The 15,159-nt window shown below is 48.1% G+C and overlaps 1 protein-coding gene across 5 annotated transcripts in view; it reads right to left on the bottom strand.

Moving 5' to 3' along the window:
- Window positions 1–4,123, bottom strand: part of TMEM67 (transmembrane protein 67) — a 57,689-nt gene extending 53,566 nt beyond the window's left edge. For 3 of the 5 annotated variants that reach the window (XM_024105242.3, XM_024105244.3, XM_065585908.1), the window contains exon 1: window positions 3,890–4,123. In XM_024105242.3, the coding sequence (XP_023961010.2) occupies window positions 3,890–4,073 (184 nt within the window). In that variant the 5' untranslated portion in view covers window positions 4,074–4,123. The remainder of the gene's footprint in view (window positions 1–3,889) is intronic. The other 2 variants (XM_008168373.4, XM_024105243.3) reach the window with 2 other exon arrangements.
- Window positions 4,124–15,159: the final 11,036 nt, after the last annotated feature.

Raw genomic sequence — 15,159 nt, 5'->3', positions numbered from 1 at the left:
AGTAAAAACACTCCTTTTAGAATGTTCATGTTAGAGTTCAGTTTTTACCCTTCAAAAGCAGAATAACTCTGAAAGATTAAAGATAGCCAAGGAAAACAACTGTCTTTTTTGTGTGCAAAGAGCGTCAAAGTTATTTTGTAAGCTATTTTAAATTTAATACTTTTAAAATATATTTTTTCCTTTATTCAAACATGAATAGTAAAATAACCTATCCTCAAATACTATTCCACGGGCTTGATGCTGTGAAGTGTGCAGTGCTTGCAACTTCCACTGGTTTCAGCTATGAAAGTTGAGGGCACACCATGCCACACAGGAATGGGCCACTAATTGTTTACATTTTTTGCTATTTCTATTACAAAACAAAAGCTGATATAAAATTAAATATGTAAAATATTGAGCTATGTCAATACTCAATTTGACAATGCCATTTAAAAAAATTCTCAGAACTTTTTCATATCACTATTATTCCCTTCTTTACGTGAATATACAATACTCATGTATCAACAGCATGTTTTTAATTTTTTATATATATAGACACATTTTAAAACAGAAGCAATTCTAAATGCTCTCAGCAGATCGCATAATAAAGTGGAACTCAGAGTTACAAACACCTCAGGAACGGAGGTTGTTCGTAACTCTGAACAAAATGTTATGGTTCTTTCAAAAGTTTACAACTGAACATTGACTTAATACAGTTTTGAAACTGTACTATGCAGAAGAAAAATACTGCTTTCCTTTGTTTAGTAGTTTACATTTAAACACAATACTGTACTGTATTTGCTTCTCTCTCTCTCTCCTGCTGCCTGTTTGCATATTTCCAGTTCCAAATGAGGTGGGTGGTTGACTGGTCAGTTCATAACTCTGGTGTTCATAACTCTGAGGTTCTACTGTAGTAGATCTTGCCTTTCTCACACCTAGTTTTTATATAGAGATTCAAAGAGGGAAAATAAGCTTTCCTGCTTTTTCAGCTTCCAATCGGTTTCATAATTTTGAACTAGTTATTGCACTGCCCTTGTAGTTCATTTCAGGCTATTCAACAGTAGAACCTCAGAGTTATGAACACCTTGGGAATGGAGGTTGTTCATAACGCTGAAATGTTCGTAAATCTGAACAAGCCTTTATTGGATGCTCCTCAGAGCAGACTACTCAGAGCAGGGGCTCACAGCCCTGCAGTGGCTGCCCAGTGAGTGGGGGTGGGGACAGGTAGCTGGTTTTAGCCCCCAGATGCAAGGGTGATGAGTGAGGCACCCTGGGGCACCGCAGTGTCAGTGGGTGCATGGTGCAGGCTGTGGTCCTTTAAAACTGAGCTGCTCCTCCAGAGCTCAGGTTCCATCTCCAGCAGCTTACACTCCAGGTCAGGTTTCAGTAGCAGCTCAGGAAGTTTTCTTCCCAGGCTCTGAGCTTGCAAGCTTGTCCTCCTCCTGCCCAGGGGGGAAGGAGAGGGAAAAACAGCATTCACTACCTCCCACCTGTAAGTGGCTGCCCGGTAGTGGGGGACAGGCAGCCCAGATGTGCCTACCTTTAAGATACAGGCACAGTAGAGTATTTGCTTTTTTTCTTTAAGTCTCTGCTGCTGCCTGATTGGTTACTTCTGGTTCCCCATGGTGTCCAGTTGACCATTTAGTCCAGTGGTCCCCAACCTTTTTAGTCTGGCGCCACCGAGGACCGTGGCCGGCGGACAAGCATCCACCGAAATGCCACCGAGAAGCGGCAATGTCAATACGAGTCGCCGCCAAAATGCTGCCGAGAAGCAGCGTCATCCAGAGACGTCGCTGCCGAAATGCTGCTGATTTTCGGCGGCGACGCCTCTGGATGATGCTACTTCTCAGCGGCATTTCAGCGGACGCTTGTCCGTCGGCCAGTACGCGGGTGCACTTAGACGCCATGGTGCCCGCGGGCACCATGTTGGGGACCATTGATTTAGTCAGTAACTCTGGTGTTCATATCTTTGAGGTTTTACTGTACTGGACCTCTCTGATCAAGTAAATGTTTGCAGAAATGTACAATTTTGTCAAAGACCCAGAATTGTCAAAGACCCAGAAATACTTATAATCATCGTATATCAACCACATATTGTGGAAAGAGTATTTAATCAAGTTTCAGAGTAGCAGCAGTGTTAGGCCTTGGCTACACTGGCAATTCACAGCACTGCACTTGCTGCGCTCGGGGGGGGGGTGAAAAAACACCCCCCCGAGCGCAGCGAGTGCAGCGCTGTAAAGCGCCAGTGTAATCAGCGCCTGCAGCGCTGTAAGCTATTCCCCTCAGAGAGGTGGAGTACTTGCAGCACTGCGAGAGAGCTCTCGCAGCGCTGGTGGCGCGACTTCACTCACGCTTCACAGCGCTGCCGAGGCCTTAGTCTGTATCTGCAAAAAGAACAGGAGTACTTGTGGCACCTTAGAGACTAACAAATTTATACATTTGTTAGACTCTAAGGTGCCACAAGTACTCCTGTTCTTTTTATTTAATCGAGGCTATCAACTCTTCAGTTAATGAGCACCACATTCACACATATTTAATATAAAAAGGAAAAAGACTAAGGGCTTGTCTACACTGGCAATTTACAGCACTGCAACTTTCTCGCTCAGGGGTGTGAAAAAACACCCCTCTGAGCGCAGCAAGCTTCAGCGCTGTAGTGCCAGTATAGACCGGGCTCCCAGTGCTGGTAGCTATGCCCCTCGTGGAGGTGGGTTTTTACCAGCGCTGGGAGAGCTCTCTCCCAGCACTGTGCAGCAACCACACAAGCCACATTAAAGCACAGCACTGCCAGTGTAGACTAGCCAGAACAAACTTTGTTCTCTCATTTCTAGGCTGTAGCTTGGGATAATTGTTACATGAAATGAAAAAGCTGATCACATCAGAATGACATTCAACTGGTCAAAATGATATAATAATAATTAATAATAACTAATGGAGATATCCCATCTCCTAGAACTGGAAGGGACCTTGAAAGGTCATCGAGTCCAGCCCCCTGCCTTCACTAGCAGGACCAAGTACTCATTTTGCCCCAGATCCCCAAGTGGCCCCCTCAAGGATTGAACTCACAACCCTGGGTTTAGCAGGCCAATGCTCAAACCATATATTTTTAACCTTCCTCTTTCTCTGCTTCATATCTGTCCAAGATTCACACAGTCCAAGGAGACTGAATTTCTTCCTCAGCTGTATTATTGTAGTAGAGCTAGTCAATAAAAATAAGACCTTCATTTCAGGTTTAATCCTATTCTTAAAAACAAACCCAAAACCACAAACAAACTAAACACTGCAGAAATGAGAAACTTGTCTTGCAAAGTTCCCACAAGGTGAAGTTGTTGCCCCACGATGGTGAATGTACTGCAAATTCAACCCACCTATGCTATTCTGAAAAACAAAAAGTCTTAGGACAAAATTCTCTAGATCCCCACTTTCCCCTGGCAGCATCACTACCCCACTACCCATGTTTGATCACTGGAGACATGTCACCATTTCGCAGGTAGTTCATGTGCAAAGAGCGAACATCCCGGTTTCTGACATGCAAAAGATGAATTGAAACAAACGCTTCAGTGTTGTAAGAGCCAAAGGTTGAACAACGCCCCCGTCCGCCCCTGATTAGGGTGACGCACTGCTCAGCTCCCAGGGGCTACCACAAACACAGCTTTAAAGGGTACTGTGTGAACGCAGCCCGCAGGCGGGGCGGACCGTAACATGACGCAGCCCCCTCAGCCCAGGGGCTCTGCCACCCCGTGACGAGCGGAGCCTCTCAGACCAGCTCCCCCCAGATATGGGGGTTCACCCCACCAGTGCCTAGTCGGAGGGGGCTGGGGGCAGGTTAGGCTTCTCACACACCCCACCCCGCCTGCTAGGAGACAGGACTCCCCCAGCCCGCGTCGCGGATGGGCCCCTCGCTCGCGCTCACCCCAGGCGCCCCGCCCCTGGTGGGGCCCGCACTGGCCGCACGCCAGGCTGGAGATATCGAAGTAACGGGCATCGCCGCAGTCCTGCGGCTGGCGCAGAGGCAGGGAGAAGCTCTGCCCAGCCGAGAGCCGCACGCTGAACACCAGGAGCAGAGCAGCGGCGCCATAGCGCTCCACCGTCGCCATGGCTACTCAGCTCCCAGCAGCCTCCAAGCCTCCCGCCGAATAAAGAACAGTCCCGGCTACGGACAGCCAGAGGGGCCAGAAACAGTTCAAGGCGGGTTCTTTCTCTTAGGAATCACGGGGAGCTGCACATGGGAAGAAAGGGTGGTCTGGTGGCCGTGCGACTCCTCACCTCCCCTGCACCACAGGGGAACTTCAAGCTTAGAAAAACACAATGTGGTGTGAGGGAGAAAAAAATACAAAAGACTGCCAGTTAATTTAGAGAATGGATGAGTGTGGCAGAAAGAGGCAGACCATAAGAACGGCCATACTGGTCAGATCAAGGGTCCATTTAGCCCAGTAGCCTGTTTTCCGACAGTGGCCAATGCCAGGTGCCCCAGAGGGAATGAACAGAAGAGGTAATCATCAAGTGATCCATCCCCTGTTGCCCATGCCCACCTTTTGGCAAACAGAGGCGAGGCACACCATCCCTGCCATCCTGGCTAGTAGCCAGTGACCCTGATGGACCTATCTTCCGTGAATTTATCTAGTTCTTTTTTGAACCCTGTTATAGTCTTGGTCTTCACAACATATTCTGGCAAGGAGTGCCACAGATTGACTGTGCATTGAGTGAAGAAATACTTCCTTTTGTTTGTTTAAAACCTGTTGCTTATTCATTTCATTTGGTGACCCCTAGTTCTTGTGTTATGAGGAGTAAATAACCCGTCCTTATTTACTTTCTCAGTCATGGTTTATAGACCTCTATCATATCCCCCCTTAGTCACCTCATTTCCAAGCTGAAAAGTCCCAGTCTTATTAATCTCTCCTCATATGGAAGCTGTTCCATACTCCTAATAATTTTTATTGCCCTTTTCTGAACCTTTTCCAATTCCAATATATATTTTTTCAGATGTGGCGACCACATCTGCACGCAATATTCAAGATGTGGGAATACCATGGATTTATATAGAGGCAAAATTATATTTTCTGTCTTATTATCTATCCCTTTCTTAATGATTCCCAACATTGTTTGCTTTTTTGACTGCCACTGCACGTTGAGTGGATGTTTTCAGAGAACTAACCACAATGACTCCAAGATCTCTTTCTTGAGCAGTAACAGCTAATTTAGATCCCATCATTTTATATGTATAGTTGGGATTATGTTTTCCAATGTGCATTACTTTACATTTATCAACATTGAATTTCATCTGCCATTTTGTTGCCCAGTCACCCAGTTTAATGAAGATCCTTTTGTAGCTCTTTGCAGTCTGCTTTGGACTTAACTATCTTGAGTAGTTTTGTATCATCTGCAAATTTTGGCACCTGTTTATCCCTTTTTCCAGATCATGTATGAATAAGTTGAATAGGACTGGTCCCAGTACAAACTCCTGGAGGACACCACTATTTACCTCTCTCCATTCTGAAAACTGACCATTTATTCCTACCCTTTGTTTCCTATCTTTTAACCAGTTACAGATCCCTGAGAGGACCTTTCCTCTTATCCCATGACAGCTTACTTTGTTTAAGAGCCTTTGGTCAGGGACCTTGTCAGAAGCTTTCTGAAAATTTAAGTACACTAATCCACTGGATCCCCCTTGTCCATATGCTTGTTGACCCCCTCAAAGAATTCTAGTTGATTGGTGAGACATGATTTCCCTTTACAAAAACCATGTTGACTATTCCCCAACAAATTATGTGCATCTGTGTGTCTGACAATGTTGTTCTTTACCATAGTTGCAAGCAGTTTGCCCACTACTGAAGTCAGGCTTACCGCCCTGTAATTGCCGGGATCGCCTCTGGAGCCATTTTTAAAAATTGGCATCACATTGCCTATCCTCGAGTCATTTGGTACAGAAGCTTATTTAAATGATAGGTTACAGACCACAGTTAGTAGTTCTGCAATTTCACATTTGAGTTCCTTCAGAACTCTTGGATGAATACCATCTGGTCCTGGTGACTTATTACTCTTTAGTTTATCAATTGGTTCCAAAACCTCCTCTAATGACACCTCAATTTGGGACAGTTCCTCAGATTTGTCACCTAAAAAGAATGGCTCAGGTTTGGGAATCTCCCTCGCATCCTCAGTCATGAAGATTGATGCTGTGATAAATGAAGTGGGGGGGAAGGTAGCTCCCTTTTATGGACACCCAGCCAACCAGTTAGCTATAAAGTCCCTCTTGGTGGCTGTTTTCTGCTTGCTTTACCTGTAAAGGGATAAAAAAGTCCCCCAGGTAAAGGAAAGGGAGTGGGCACCTGACCAAAAGAGCCAATGGGAAGGCTAGAACTTTTTAAAATTGGGGGGAAAAAGCTTCCCCTTTGTGTTGTTCTCTGGAGAGTGGATACACAGAGCAGCAATGCTGTAAACAGCTTTAAAACCAGGTATGAAAAATCATCAATTCATACCTCAAACCTACTTATCTAAAACCCCAGATATGTAAGTAAATCAGGGAATGTCTAAAAAAAATGCGATTAGGGATATTTCTTTTATTTCTTATTGGCTTGTGATCTCCTCTGTGCTAACCCCAAATGCTTTTCTTTTGCTTGTAATCTTTAAGCTAAACCTCAAAAGAGCTATCTTGATGCTTAATTTTTGTAATTGTTTCTTTTAAAATCTAGCAAAAAGCCTAAGTTCCAAATGTATTTAGTTTCTTTTTGTTTTTAATAAAATGTACCTTTTTTAAAAACAGGATTGAATTTTTGTGTCCCTAAGAGGTTTGTGCATATGTTGTTTAATTAGCTGGTGACAACAGCTGATTGCCTTTGTTTTTTTCTCCTCAGCTCTTCCCCGGAGAGGGTGTGTGAAAGGGCTTGAGGGTACCCCACAGGAAGGAATTCCCAAGTGTTCCTTCCTGGGTTCTCAAAAGGGGGGCGGGAGAGGGAGGGTTTGCACTTAGGTGGTGGCAGCTTCTACCCATCCAAGGTCAGAGAAAAGCTGTGACCTTGGAAGATTAATACCAGCCTGGAGTTGCCAGTATTCATTTTTAAAATCCTTGTGGGCCTCCATCTTCTGCACTCGAAGTACTAGAGGGGGAAATCAACCCTGACAGATTCAAAGAATTAATTTAGTTTCTCCGCAATGACATTATCATCCTTGATTGCTCCTTTAGCATCTCGATTGTCCAGTGGCCCCATTGGTTGTTGTACTTAAAAAAAACATTGCTATTACTTTTTGAGGCTTTGGCTAGCTGTTCTTCAAAATCTTTTTTGGCCTTTCTAATTATATTTACTTCATACACTATATACACTTCATTTGCCAGAATTTATGCTCCTTTTTATTTTTCTCACTAGGATATAACTTCCACTTTTTAAAGGATACCTTTTTGCCTCTCACTACTTTTTTAACTTTGTTGTTGTACATATTGGGTTCCGGGAAGTGGGCGGGCGTAAGCCCGCCCACTGCTAAAGGATCCCCCCCAGCCTAAGGGGAGGATCCACAGGGCCTGGAACTCAAATAATTACGGGGGACAACTAATGTAAAAACAGGGACAGGAGTGTGGTCAAAGGGTCAAAAGAAGAGAACCAGACGGGGACACCGAGCAGAGAACCCCGGACAGCGCCCACTGCTCCTCAAAGACTTCAAGGGAGCCAGTGGACGCCGCCCAGAGGAACTCTGCCCGGATACGTGAACGGACAGAGGATCGGAAACAGGCCCCACAGTCACAGGCACCTCCATCAGCCAACCTCCTCTCCCTGGTTTTATAGATGGCCTGTTTAGCCAGTGCCAAGAGGAAGTTGACCAGGAGGTCCCGCGACTTTGTGGGGCCACGGATAGGGAGTGCATAAATGAGAAGGTGAGGGGAAAAGTGTAACCAAAAACGTAACATAATATCGGTGAGGAGCCGGTGTAGGGGCTGCAACCTGGCACACTCTAAGTAAACGTGAGCCAGGGTCTCCCTCACGCCGCAGAAAGGACAGGTGTCCGGGACAGGGGTAAACCGCGCCAAGTACACGCCCGTGCTCACGGCCCCATGAAGGAGCCGCCAGCTGATATCCCCGGCGGGCCTCGGGACCAGAGTGGAATAGAGGCTGGCCCACCGGGGCTTCTCACCCTCGACAGGTGGCAGGAGGTCCCGCCACTTTGTATCGGGGCGGGACACGAGGGTGAGGAAGTGAAGAGTGTGGAGCACAAGCGTGTATAGATGTTTCCTTGGCGCGGTCAGGAAACGAACCGGCTGCAAGTCGTGCAGCCGGCTCATGGAGAACTTTGTTGTTGTACCTATTGGGTTCCGGGAAGTGGGCGGGCGTAAGCCCGCCCACTGCTAAAGGATCCCCCCCCAGCCTAAGGGGAGGATCCACAGGGCCTGGAACTCAAATAATTACGGGGGACAACTAATGTAAAAACAGGGACAGGAGTGTGGTCAAAGGGTCAAAAGAAGAGAACCAGACGGGGACACCGAGCAGAGAACCCCGGACAGCGCCCACTGCTCCTCAAAGGCTTCAAGGGAGCCAGTGGATGCCGCCCAGAGGAACTCTGCCCGGATACGTGAACGGACAGAGGATCGGAAACAGGCCCTGCAGTCACAGGCACCTCCATCGGCCAACCTCCTCTCCCTGGTTTTATAGATGGCCTGTTTAGCCAGTGCCAAGAGGAAGTTGACCAGGAGGTCCCGCGACTTTGTGGGGCCACGGATAGGGAGTGCATAAATGAGAAGGTGAGGGGAAAAGTGTAACCAAAAACGTAACATAATATCGGTGAGGAGCCGGTGTAGGGGCTGCAACCTGGCACACTCTAAGTAAACGTGAGCCAGGGTCTCCCTCACGCCGCAGAAAGGACAGGTGTCCGGGACAGGGGTAAACCGCGCCAAGTACACGCCCGTGCTCACGGCCCCATGAAGGAGCCGCCAGCTGATATCCCCGGCGGGCCTCGGGACCAGAGTGGAATAGAGGCTGGCCCACCGGGGCTTCTCACCCTCGACAGGTGGCAGGAGGTCCCGCCACTTTGTATCGGGGCGGGACACGAGGGTGAGGAAGTGAAGAGTGTGGAGCACAAGCGTGTATAGATGTTTCCTTGGCGCGGTCAGGAAACGAACCGGCTGCAAGTCGTGCAGCCGGCTCATGGAGAACTTTGTTGTTGTAGTGGGGTGAGCACCCGCTCCAGCCCTGAAGGGGTTGGAAAAGGCCTGCAGAGGGCTGGGGAAGGAAGCAAAACCCCGGCTGATTGGGGGAAGTGGCTGCAGCTGGGGCCATGCCCCAAACAGACTAACTGGGCCTTATAAGAAGGCCAGGGCAGCCAAGAGCTTAGCAGTCTCTCCTCTAGCTGTGGAGGGAAAGAGGCCTGACTGCTGGAAGGTTGAGAGGTACTTGGGAATGAGGCAGGGCTGGGGAAAAGCTAGAGGAGCAGGGGAGCTCCAGGCTGGTGATTCCCCAGGCTTTAGGGCCTGGTTCCAGGCCCATAGAGGTACTGGGTGGTAGAAGAAGGCAGCAGGTCAAATCCCCCTTGCCAGTGATGAGTGGCATACACTGCAGTCTGCCCCCAGGGAACGGGGGCTAGTTGGTGACTGGCAGTGGCCTTATACTGAGGTGAAGTGGGGATAGTGGGTGGGGGTTCCCCTGGGAGGGGGAGACCCAGAACTGTGGGGTTACTGCCTGGGGGCAGCACCCCAGATAACAGGGCACCAGGTCTGGGAGGGACATGGGGGGCAGTGGTAGCGGATCACTGGCTGACAGATGGTGCTGTAGAGGGCTGGTGAGCTAATTCCTGGAGACACCAGCAGGAGGTGCTGCAGGGGTGAGTCTTACCATGTTACAGTTGTTTAGCCATAGTGGCACTTTTTTAGTTCTCTTACTATGTGTGGGTTTTTTTTTTTTTTTAATTTGGAGTATACATTTAAGGTGAGTGTCTATTATGGTAGCTTTAAAAAGTTTCCATGCAGCTTGCAGGGATTTCACTTTTGGTGCTGTACCTTTTAATTTCTGTTTCATTAACTTCCTCATTTTTGTGTAGTCCCCCTATCTGAAATTAAATGATACTGTGTTAGGCTGCTATGGTGTTTTCCCTGCCACAGAGATGTTAAATTTAATTATATTATGGTCACTATTACCAAGCAGCCCAGCTATATTCACCTCTTGGACCAGATCCTGTGCTCCACTTAGGACTAAATCAAAAATTGCCTCTCTTGTGGGTTCCAGGACTAGCTGCCCCAAGAAGCTGTCATTTAAGGTGTCAAGAAACTTTATCTCTGCATCCTGTCCTGAGGTGACATGTACCCAGTCAGTATGGGAACAGTTGAAATCCCCCTTTATTATTGAGGTTTTTTATTTATTTTTATAGCCTCTCTAATCTCCCTGAGCATTTTGCAGTCACTATCACCATCCTGGTCAGGTGGTCGGTAATACATTTCTACTGCTATATTCTTATTATTTGAGCATGGAATTACTATCCAGGGAGATTCTATGGTACAGTTTGGTTAATTTAAGATTTTTTTACTTCATTTGATTCTATGCCTTCTTTCCCATATAGTGCCACTCCCCCACCAGCATGACCTGTTCCGTCATTCCGATACATTTTGTACTCTGGTATTACTGTGCCCCATTGATTAAATTGGAGGGAGGGAGGATGAGAAATAAGGAAGAAAAAAAGATGAGTAGGCTGGGAGAAAAGGAACAAAGAAAGGGGAATATAAGAACAGCATAAAATATAAGGTCAGAGAACCCAGTAAGAGGAGGTTCTATAGACCAAGGCAGGAGAAATAAACTTGGCTTAAAATAGGTGTGGGGTGTGTGTGTGGTTTCTCCTCCTCTCCACCCCCCCCCCCCCCCCCCCCCGCAAAGCAAAGGTAAAATAAGGAGCAGAAAACAGCAAATGGGATACAACTCTAAATACCTTCCTCTCTCAGCTCACCTTTGACTGTATCCTGCTTTACCTTTTTATTTGGAAAGGTTGGCAGACTTATGCTGCAGAAGAAAAGTGGCTGGATGAGAAGGTAGAAGAGAGAGGGTAACTTCTTCTCCCTTTTCCCCAGTTACCAAAACCCACCTGTATCCCTCATGCTTCTCTAAACCCTACCAAAACTTCTGTACACTAGATGTCTTCATTATTATTCCTGACCATCCTTTTCCTGACACAAAATTACATGACAGCTTATGATCCTGTGTGCTATTATTGCTTGGAAACTCATACCATGTTTATCACACCAATTGCTTCCTAGCACTTCCCAAATGAATATACATTTCAGCAGTAACAATGACTCTCTTAAGGGTCTAGTTACCTGGTGACAGAGACCTTTTTTATCTTCCTGTGCCAGTAACATCTCTCCTGGAGACCGCAAAGAGGCCCAGTTGTCATATAAACTCAATCTGCCTACATGTTGTTGTGTTCCACCAACTATCTTGTATTTTTCACAATAAAATAAATAAGAAAACTATGTCCCCATGCAGCATGACTAGAAAGCTGGAGAACTCCTTCCAGAAAAACTGGCACCTATTTCCAAACCAAAATTGAAGATAGTTGTTACTCAGATGGAGAGCAGAATCCTGACTTCATGCTCTATATCCTAATGCCCAGTCTCTAAGGCCTGGTCTACACTGCTAAGTTTTTTTGCCCAAAGGCAACTTTTGGCAATGAAACAGCAGAGGTGTACACTCCGCAAAGCCAATTTTTGCAATGAAACTCCTCAGTTGCAGCACTGTAATAAAACCACCTTGATGAGTGTCATAAAGCTTTTTTGCTCCAAGGTTTTATCGTTGTAGTGCCAGTGTAGACACCATGCTTGATTTTTAGCGCTGTTATTGGCCTTCAGAATGTGTCCCACAATGCCCATCCGCATCACTCTGGTCAGCAGTTTCAACTCCGCTGGCCTGCCACCAGGTAAACAACCTTCTATCCCTCCCCCTTTAAAGCTCCGGGAATTTTGAAATTCCCCTCCCTGTTTGCACAGCACGGAGAGCTCACATTGCATCCTCCCAGGTGACCAGGGCGGCTCCACGCAGCAAACAATCTCCCGCTTGGACCACTGGAGCTACTGGATCTGATAAGTGTTTGGGGAGAGGAGGCTGTCCAGTCCCAGCTGCGCTCCAGACGTAGGAATTTCAATACCTATGGCCAGATTGCAGGCAGCTTGTGTGAAAAGGGATATGACTGGGATATGCTGCAGTGCAAAGGTGAAAGAGCTGAGGAAGGCGTACCACAAAGCGAGGGAGGCAAACCATCACTCTGGTGCTGCACCCCAGACCTGCTGTTTTATAAAGGAGTTGGACGCTATCCTAGATGGCAACCCCACCTCCACCACCAAGAGCACCGTGGATACTTTGGCGGGTCTGGAGCCATTGGAAAGTGTATCTAACTCAGAAGAAGTAACTGATGAAGAGGTGGAGGCTGAAAAAGATGTGGAGCCCATGGCAGGGTTGCCCGATGGTGAATCCAGTCAGGAGCTGGTCTCCACTCCAGAAGTGTCTAGCCAGTCTCTGCAGTCGCTCTTTGGCGAGCCAGAAGCAGGAGAGGAGACCCCTGGTAAGTGGTTTTGCTTTGTGAAGTTCTGAAGCGGGTTGAGGGTAGAGAAATGTAGAAGGCTGGCTTTGTTTCTGCATGCTGGGCATTTCCCTGCACAGTGAGGCAGTATGGCCCTGGGGTATGTAGCTGCTCAAAATCAGCAGCCAGGCATTCTGCCTCGGCAGTCTACCCCTGAGTAAACTTTTTGCCCTTCACAAATATTATGCAGCATGCAACATGTGGCTATAACAATCGAAATATTTTCCTCATGAAGGTCTAACCTGCCATATAGGCATCGCCAACGAACCTTTAACTAGCCAAACACCCATTCAATAGTCATTCTGCACCTACTGAGCATGTTGAACCGCTCCTTACTGCTCTCTAGGTTTCCCGTGTACAGCTTCATGAGCCATGACATTAAGGGGTACGCTGGGCAGTGTTCCCTCTAATTTTTTGTCCATGTGTAGAATGAATTTTGTTATGTACACCAATATGGAGGTGATATATGACACATCACCTTCATATTGGTGCACATAACAAAATTCATGTGGTGGGGGTGGGTCCAAGAGGTTCTGAGTGTGGGAGGGGGCTCAGGGCTGTGGCAGAGGGTTGAGGTGCAGGGGTGTGAGGGCTCTGGCTGGCGATGTGGGCTCTGGTGGGGGGGGCTGGGGATGAGGGGTTCAGGGTGTGTGAAGGGACTGAGGGCTGGGGCAGAGGGTTGGGGTGCAGGGGACTGTGGGCTCTGGGATGGGGCCAGGGATAATAGGTTTGGGGTGCAGGCTGCCCTGAAGTTGTGAGGGGGGGGGGGGAAGAGAGAGGACTCCCCCCAGCCCTCTCACTGCAGCAGCTTGGGGCCAGGGGAGAGGCACCGCTCCCAAGGTGCAGCAGTTCCGGCAGGCCTGGGCTGAGGGAGGGGCTCCTCTCCTCGGAAGCTCTGGTGGCCCTGGGCCAGGCTGAGGGAGAGGCTCCTTTCCCCGGCCACACAAAGTCCAGGGCAGGTCCATGCTGGGGCCAGCAGGGAGGGGCGCCTCTCCCTGCCGCAGCAGGTCCACACTGGGGTTGTCGGGGAGAGGCGCCTCTCCCCACTGCAGCAAGTCCGTGCTGGGGGAGAGGCGCCTCTCCCCACTGCAGTTCTGAGCCCCTGTGCGGGGCTTAATAGACAGCTGCACAGCCATGCGGCCACACAGCTTAGAGGGAACTTAGACGCCGGGTCTCCCAGGATCACGATGGACATTTTGACTTCCCTGTACGGTGATCATATGGTCTAGAAAGAAAGTCCCTGCTTGCAGCTTTCTGTACAGGCCACTGTTCCTAAATATAGATGCACCTTTCCGGACTACCACACATTGATGTCAGTGAAACGCCCATGGTGATCCACAAGCGCCTGCAAAACCTTGGAGCAGTACCCCTTCCAATTGATGTACTCCATTGCAAGGTGGCCCGGTGCCAGAATTGGAATGTGTTCCATCTATCACACCTCTGCAGTTAGGGAAACCCATTTCTGCAAAGCCATCCACATTTCATGCACGTTGCCAAGAGTCATGGTCTTTGCAGTAGGATGTGATTAAGGGCCTTGCACGCTTGTGTTAATATAGCCCCAGTGGTCAACTTTCCCACTCCAAACTGGTTCACGATTGACTAATAGCAGTCTGGAGTTGCCAGCTTCCATACTGCAATTGCTCCATGCTTTTCCACTGAGTGTGCAGTTCTCATTTGGGTATCGTTGCACCGCAGGTCTGGGGTGAGCTCCGCACACAGTTCCAAGCAGGTGGCTTTCTGCATCCGAAAGTTCCCAGACCTGTATAACTACCACTCAGTGCTAGTTTCTTGAGCCCAAAAGCAACGTTCCACTATGTTCGGCTGTTCTGTGAATGCCAGAAGTAACCTCCTGTTACTGCTTTCCATGTCGGACACCGCTTCAGGCAACTGTGACTGCCATTGCCTTCGTAACTTCAAGAATAACTCCACTGCTATTCACAATGTGCTAGTGATAGCTTGCAGAGCAGTGGAGGTGAGCGCAGGATTCATTCCTGCAGATAGATGTGGTGGGGCAAGCAGAAGACAAGGGACGTTGAAAAATGCTGCAAACTGAAGATGGAAGCACATGGAATGCTGGGATGGAAAGCACTGCATCATGGGGCATTGAGCCCGGACCAATGATGTGCCACAATCCCCTCCACCTTCCCACAAGACCAAGTAGCAGAAGGGGGAGAGCTGCACTGTGCAATGCTCTCATTGCCGCTGCAAGTGTGAACGCGCTCTGCTGACAATCATTTACCTTGATAGCGTTACAGGTATCCTATGTCTCGTCTAACCAGAAAACAAACACTCAGCCTGCTCACCCCATGTTAATACTATTCCAGCCAGCACCAAGACAGGATGGGAGGACACTACTCTGGAAACAAGAGGCAGAGAGTGGAACAATTGATAATGCTAAGGCGGCGGTTCTCAAACTGGGGGTCAGGACCCTTCAGGGGGTTGGAAGGTTATGGAGGGGGGGAGTTTGCGATCTGTCAGCCTCCACTCCAAACCCTGCTTTGCATCCAGCATTTAGATGGTGTTAAATATAAATTAAAAACACTTTTTTATATAATTAGGGGTCACACTTAGAGGCTTGCTATGTGAAAGGGGTCACCAGTACAATAGTGTGAGAACCACTATACTAAGGTTTCAGAGTAGCAG

The sequence above is a fragment of the Chrysemys picta genome, chromosome 2, assembly GCF_011386835.1.
Source record: "Chrysemys picta bellii isolate R12L10 chromosome 2, ASM1138683v2, whole genome shotgun sequence".
Lineage (NCBI taxonomy): Eukaryota > Metazoa > Chordata > Testudines > Emydidae > Chrysemys > Chrysemys picta.
The sequence above is the reverse complement of the archived record's forward strand: the minus strand, read 5'-3'. Positions and strand labels throughout refer to the sequence as shown.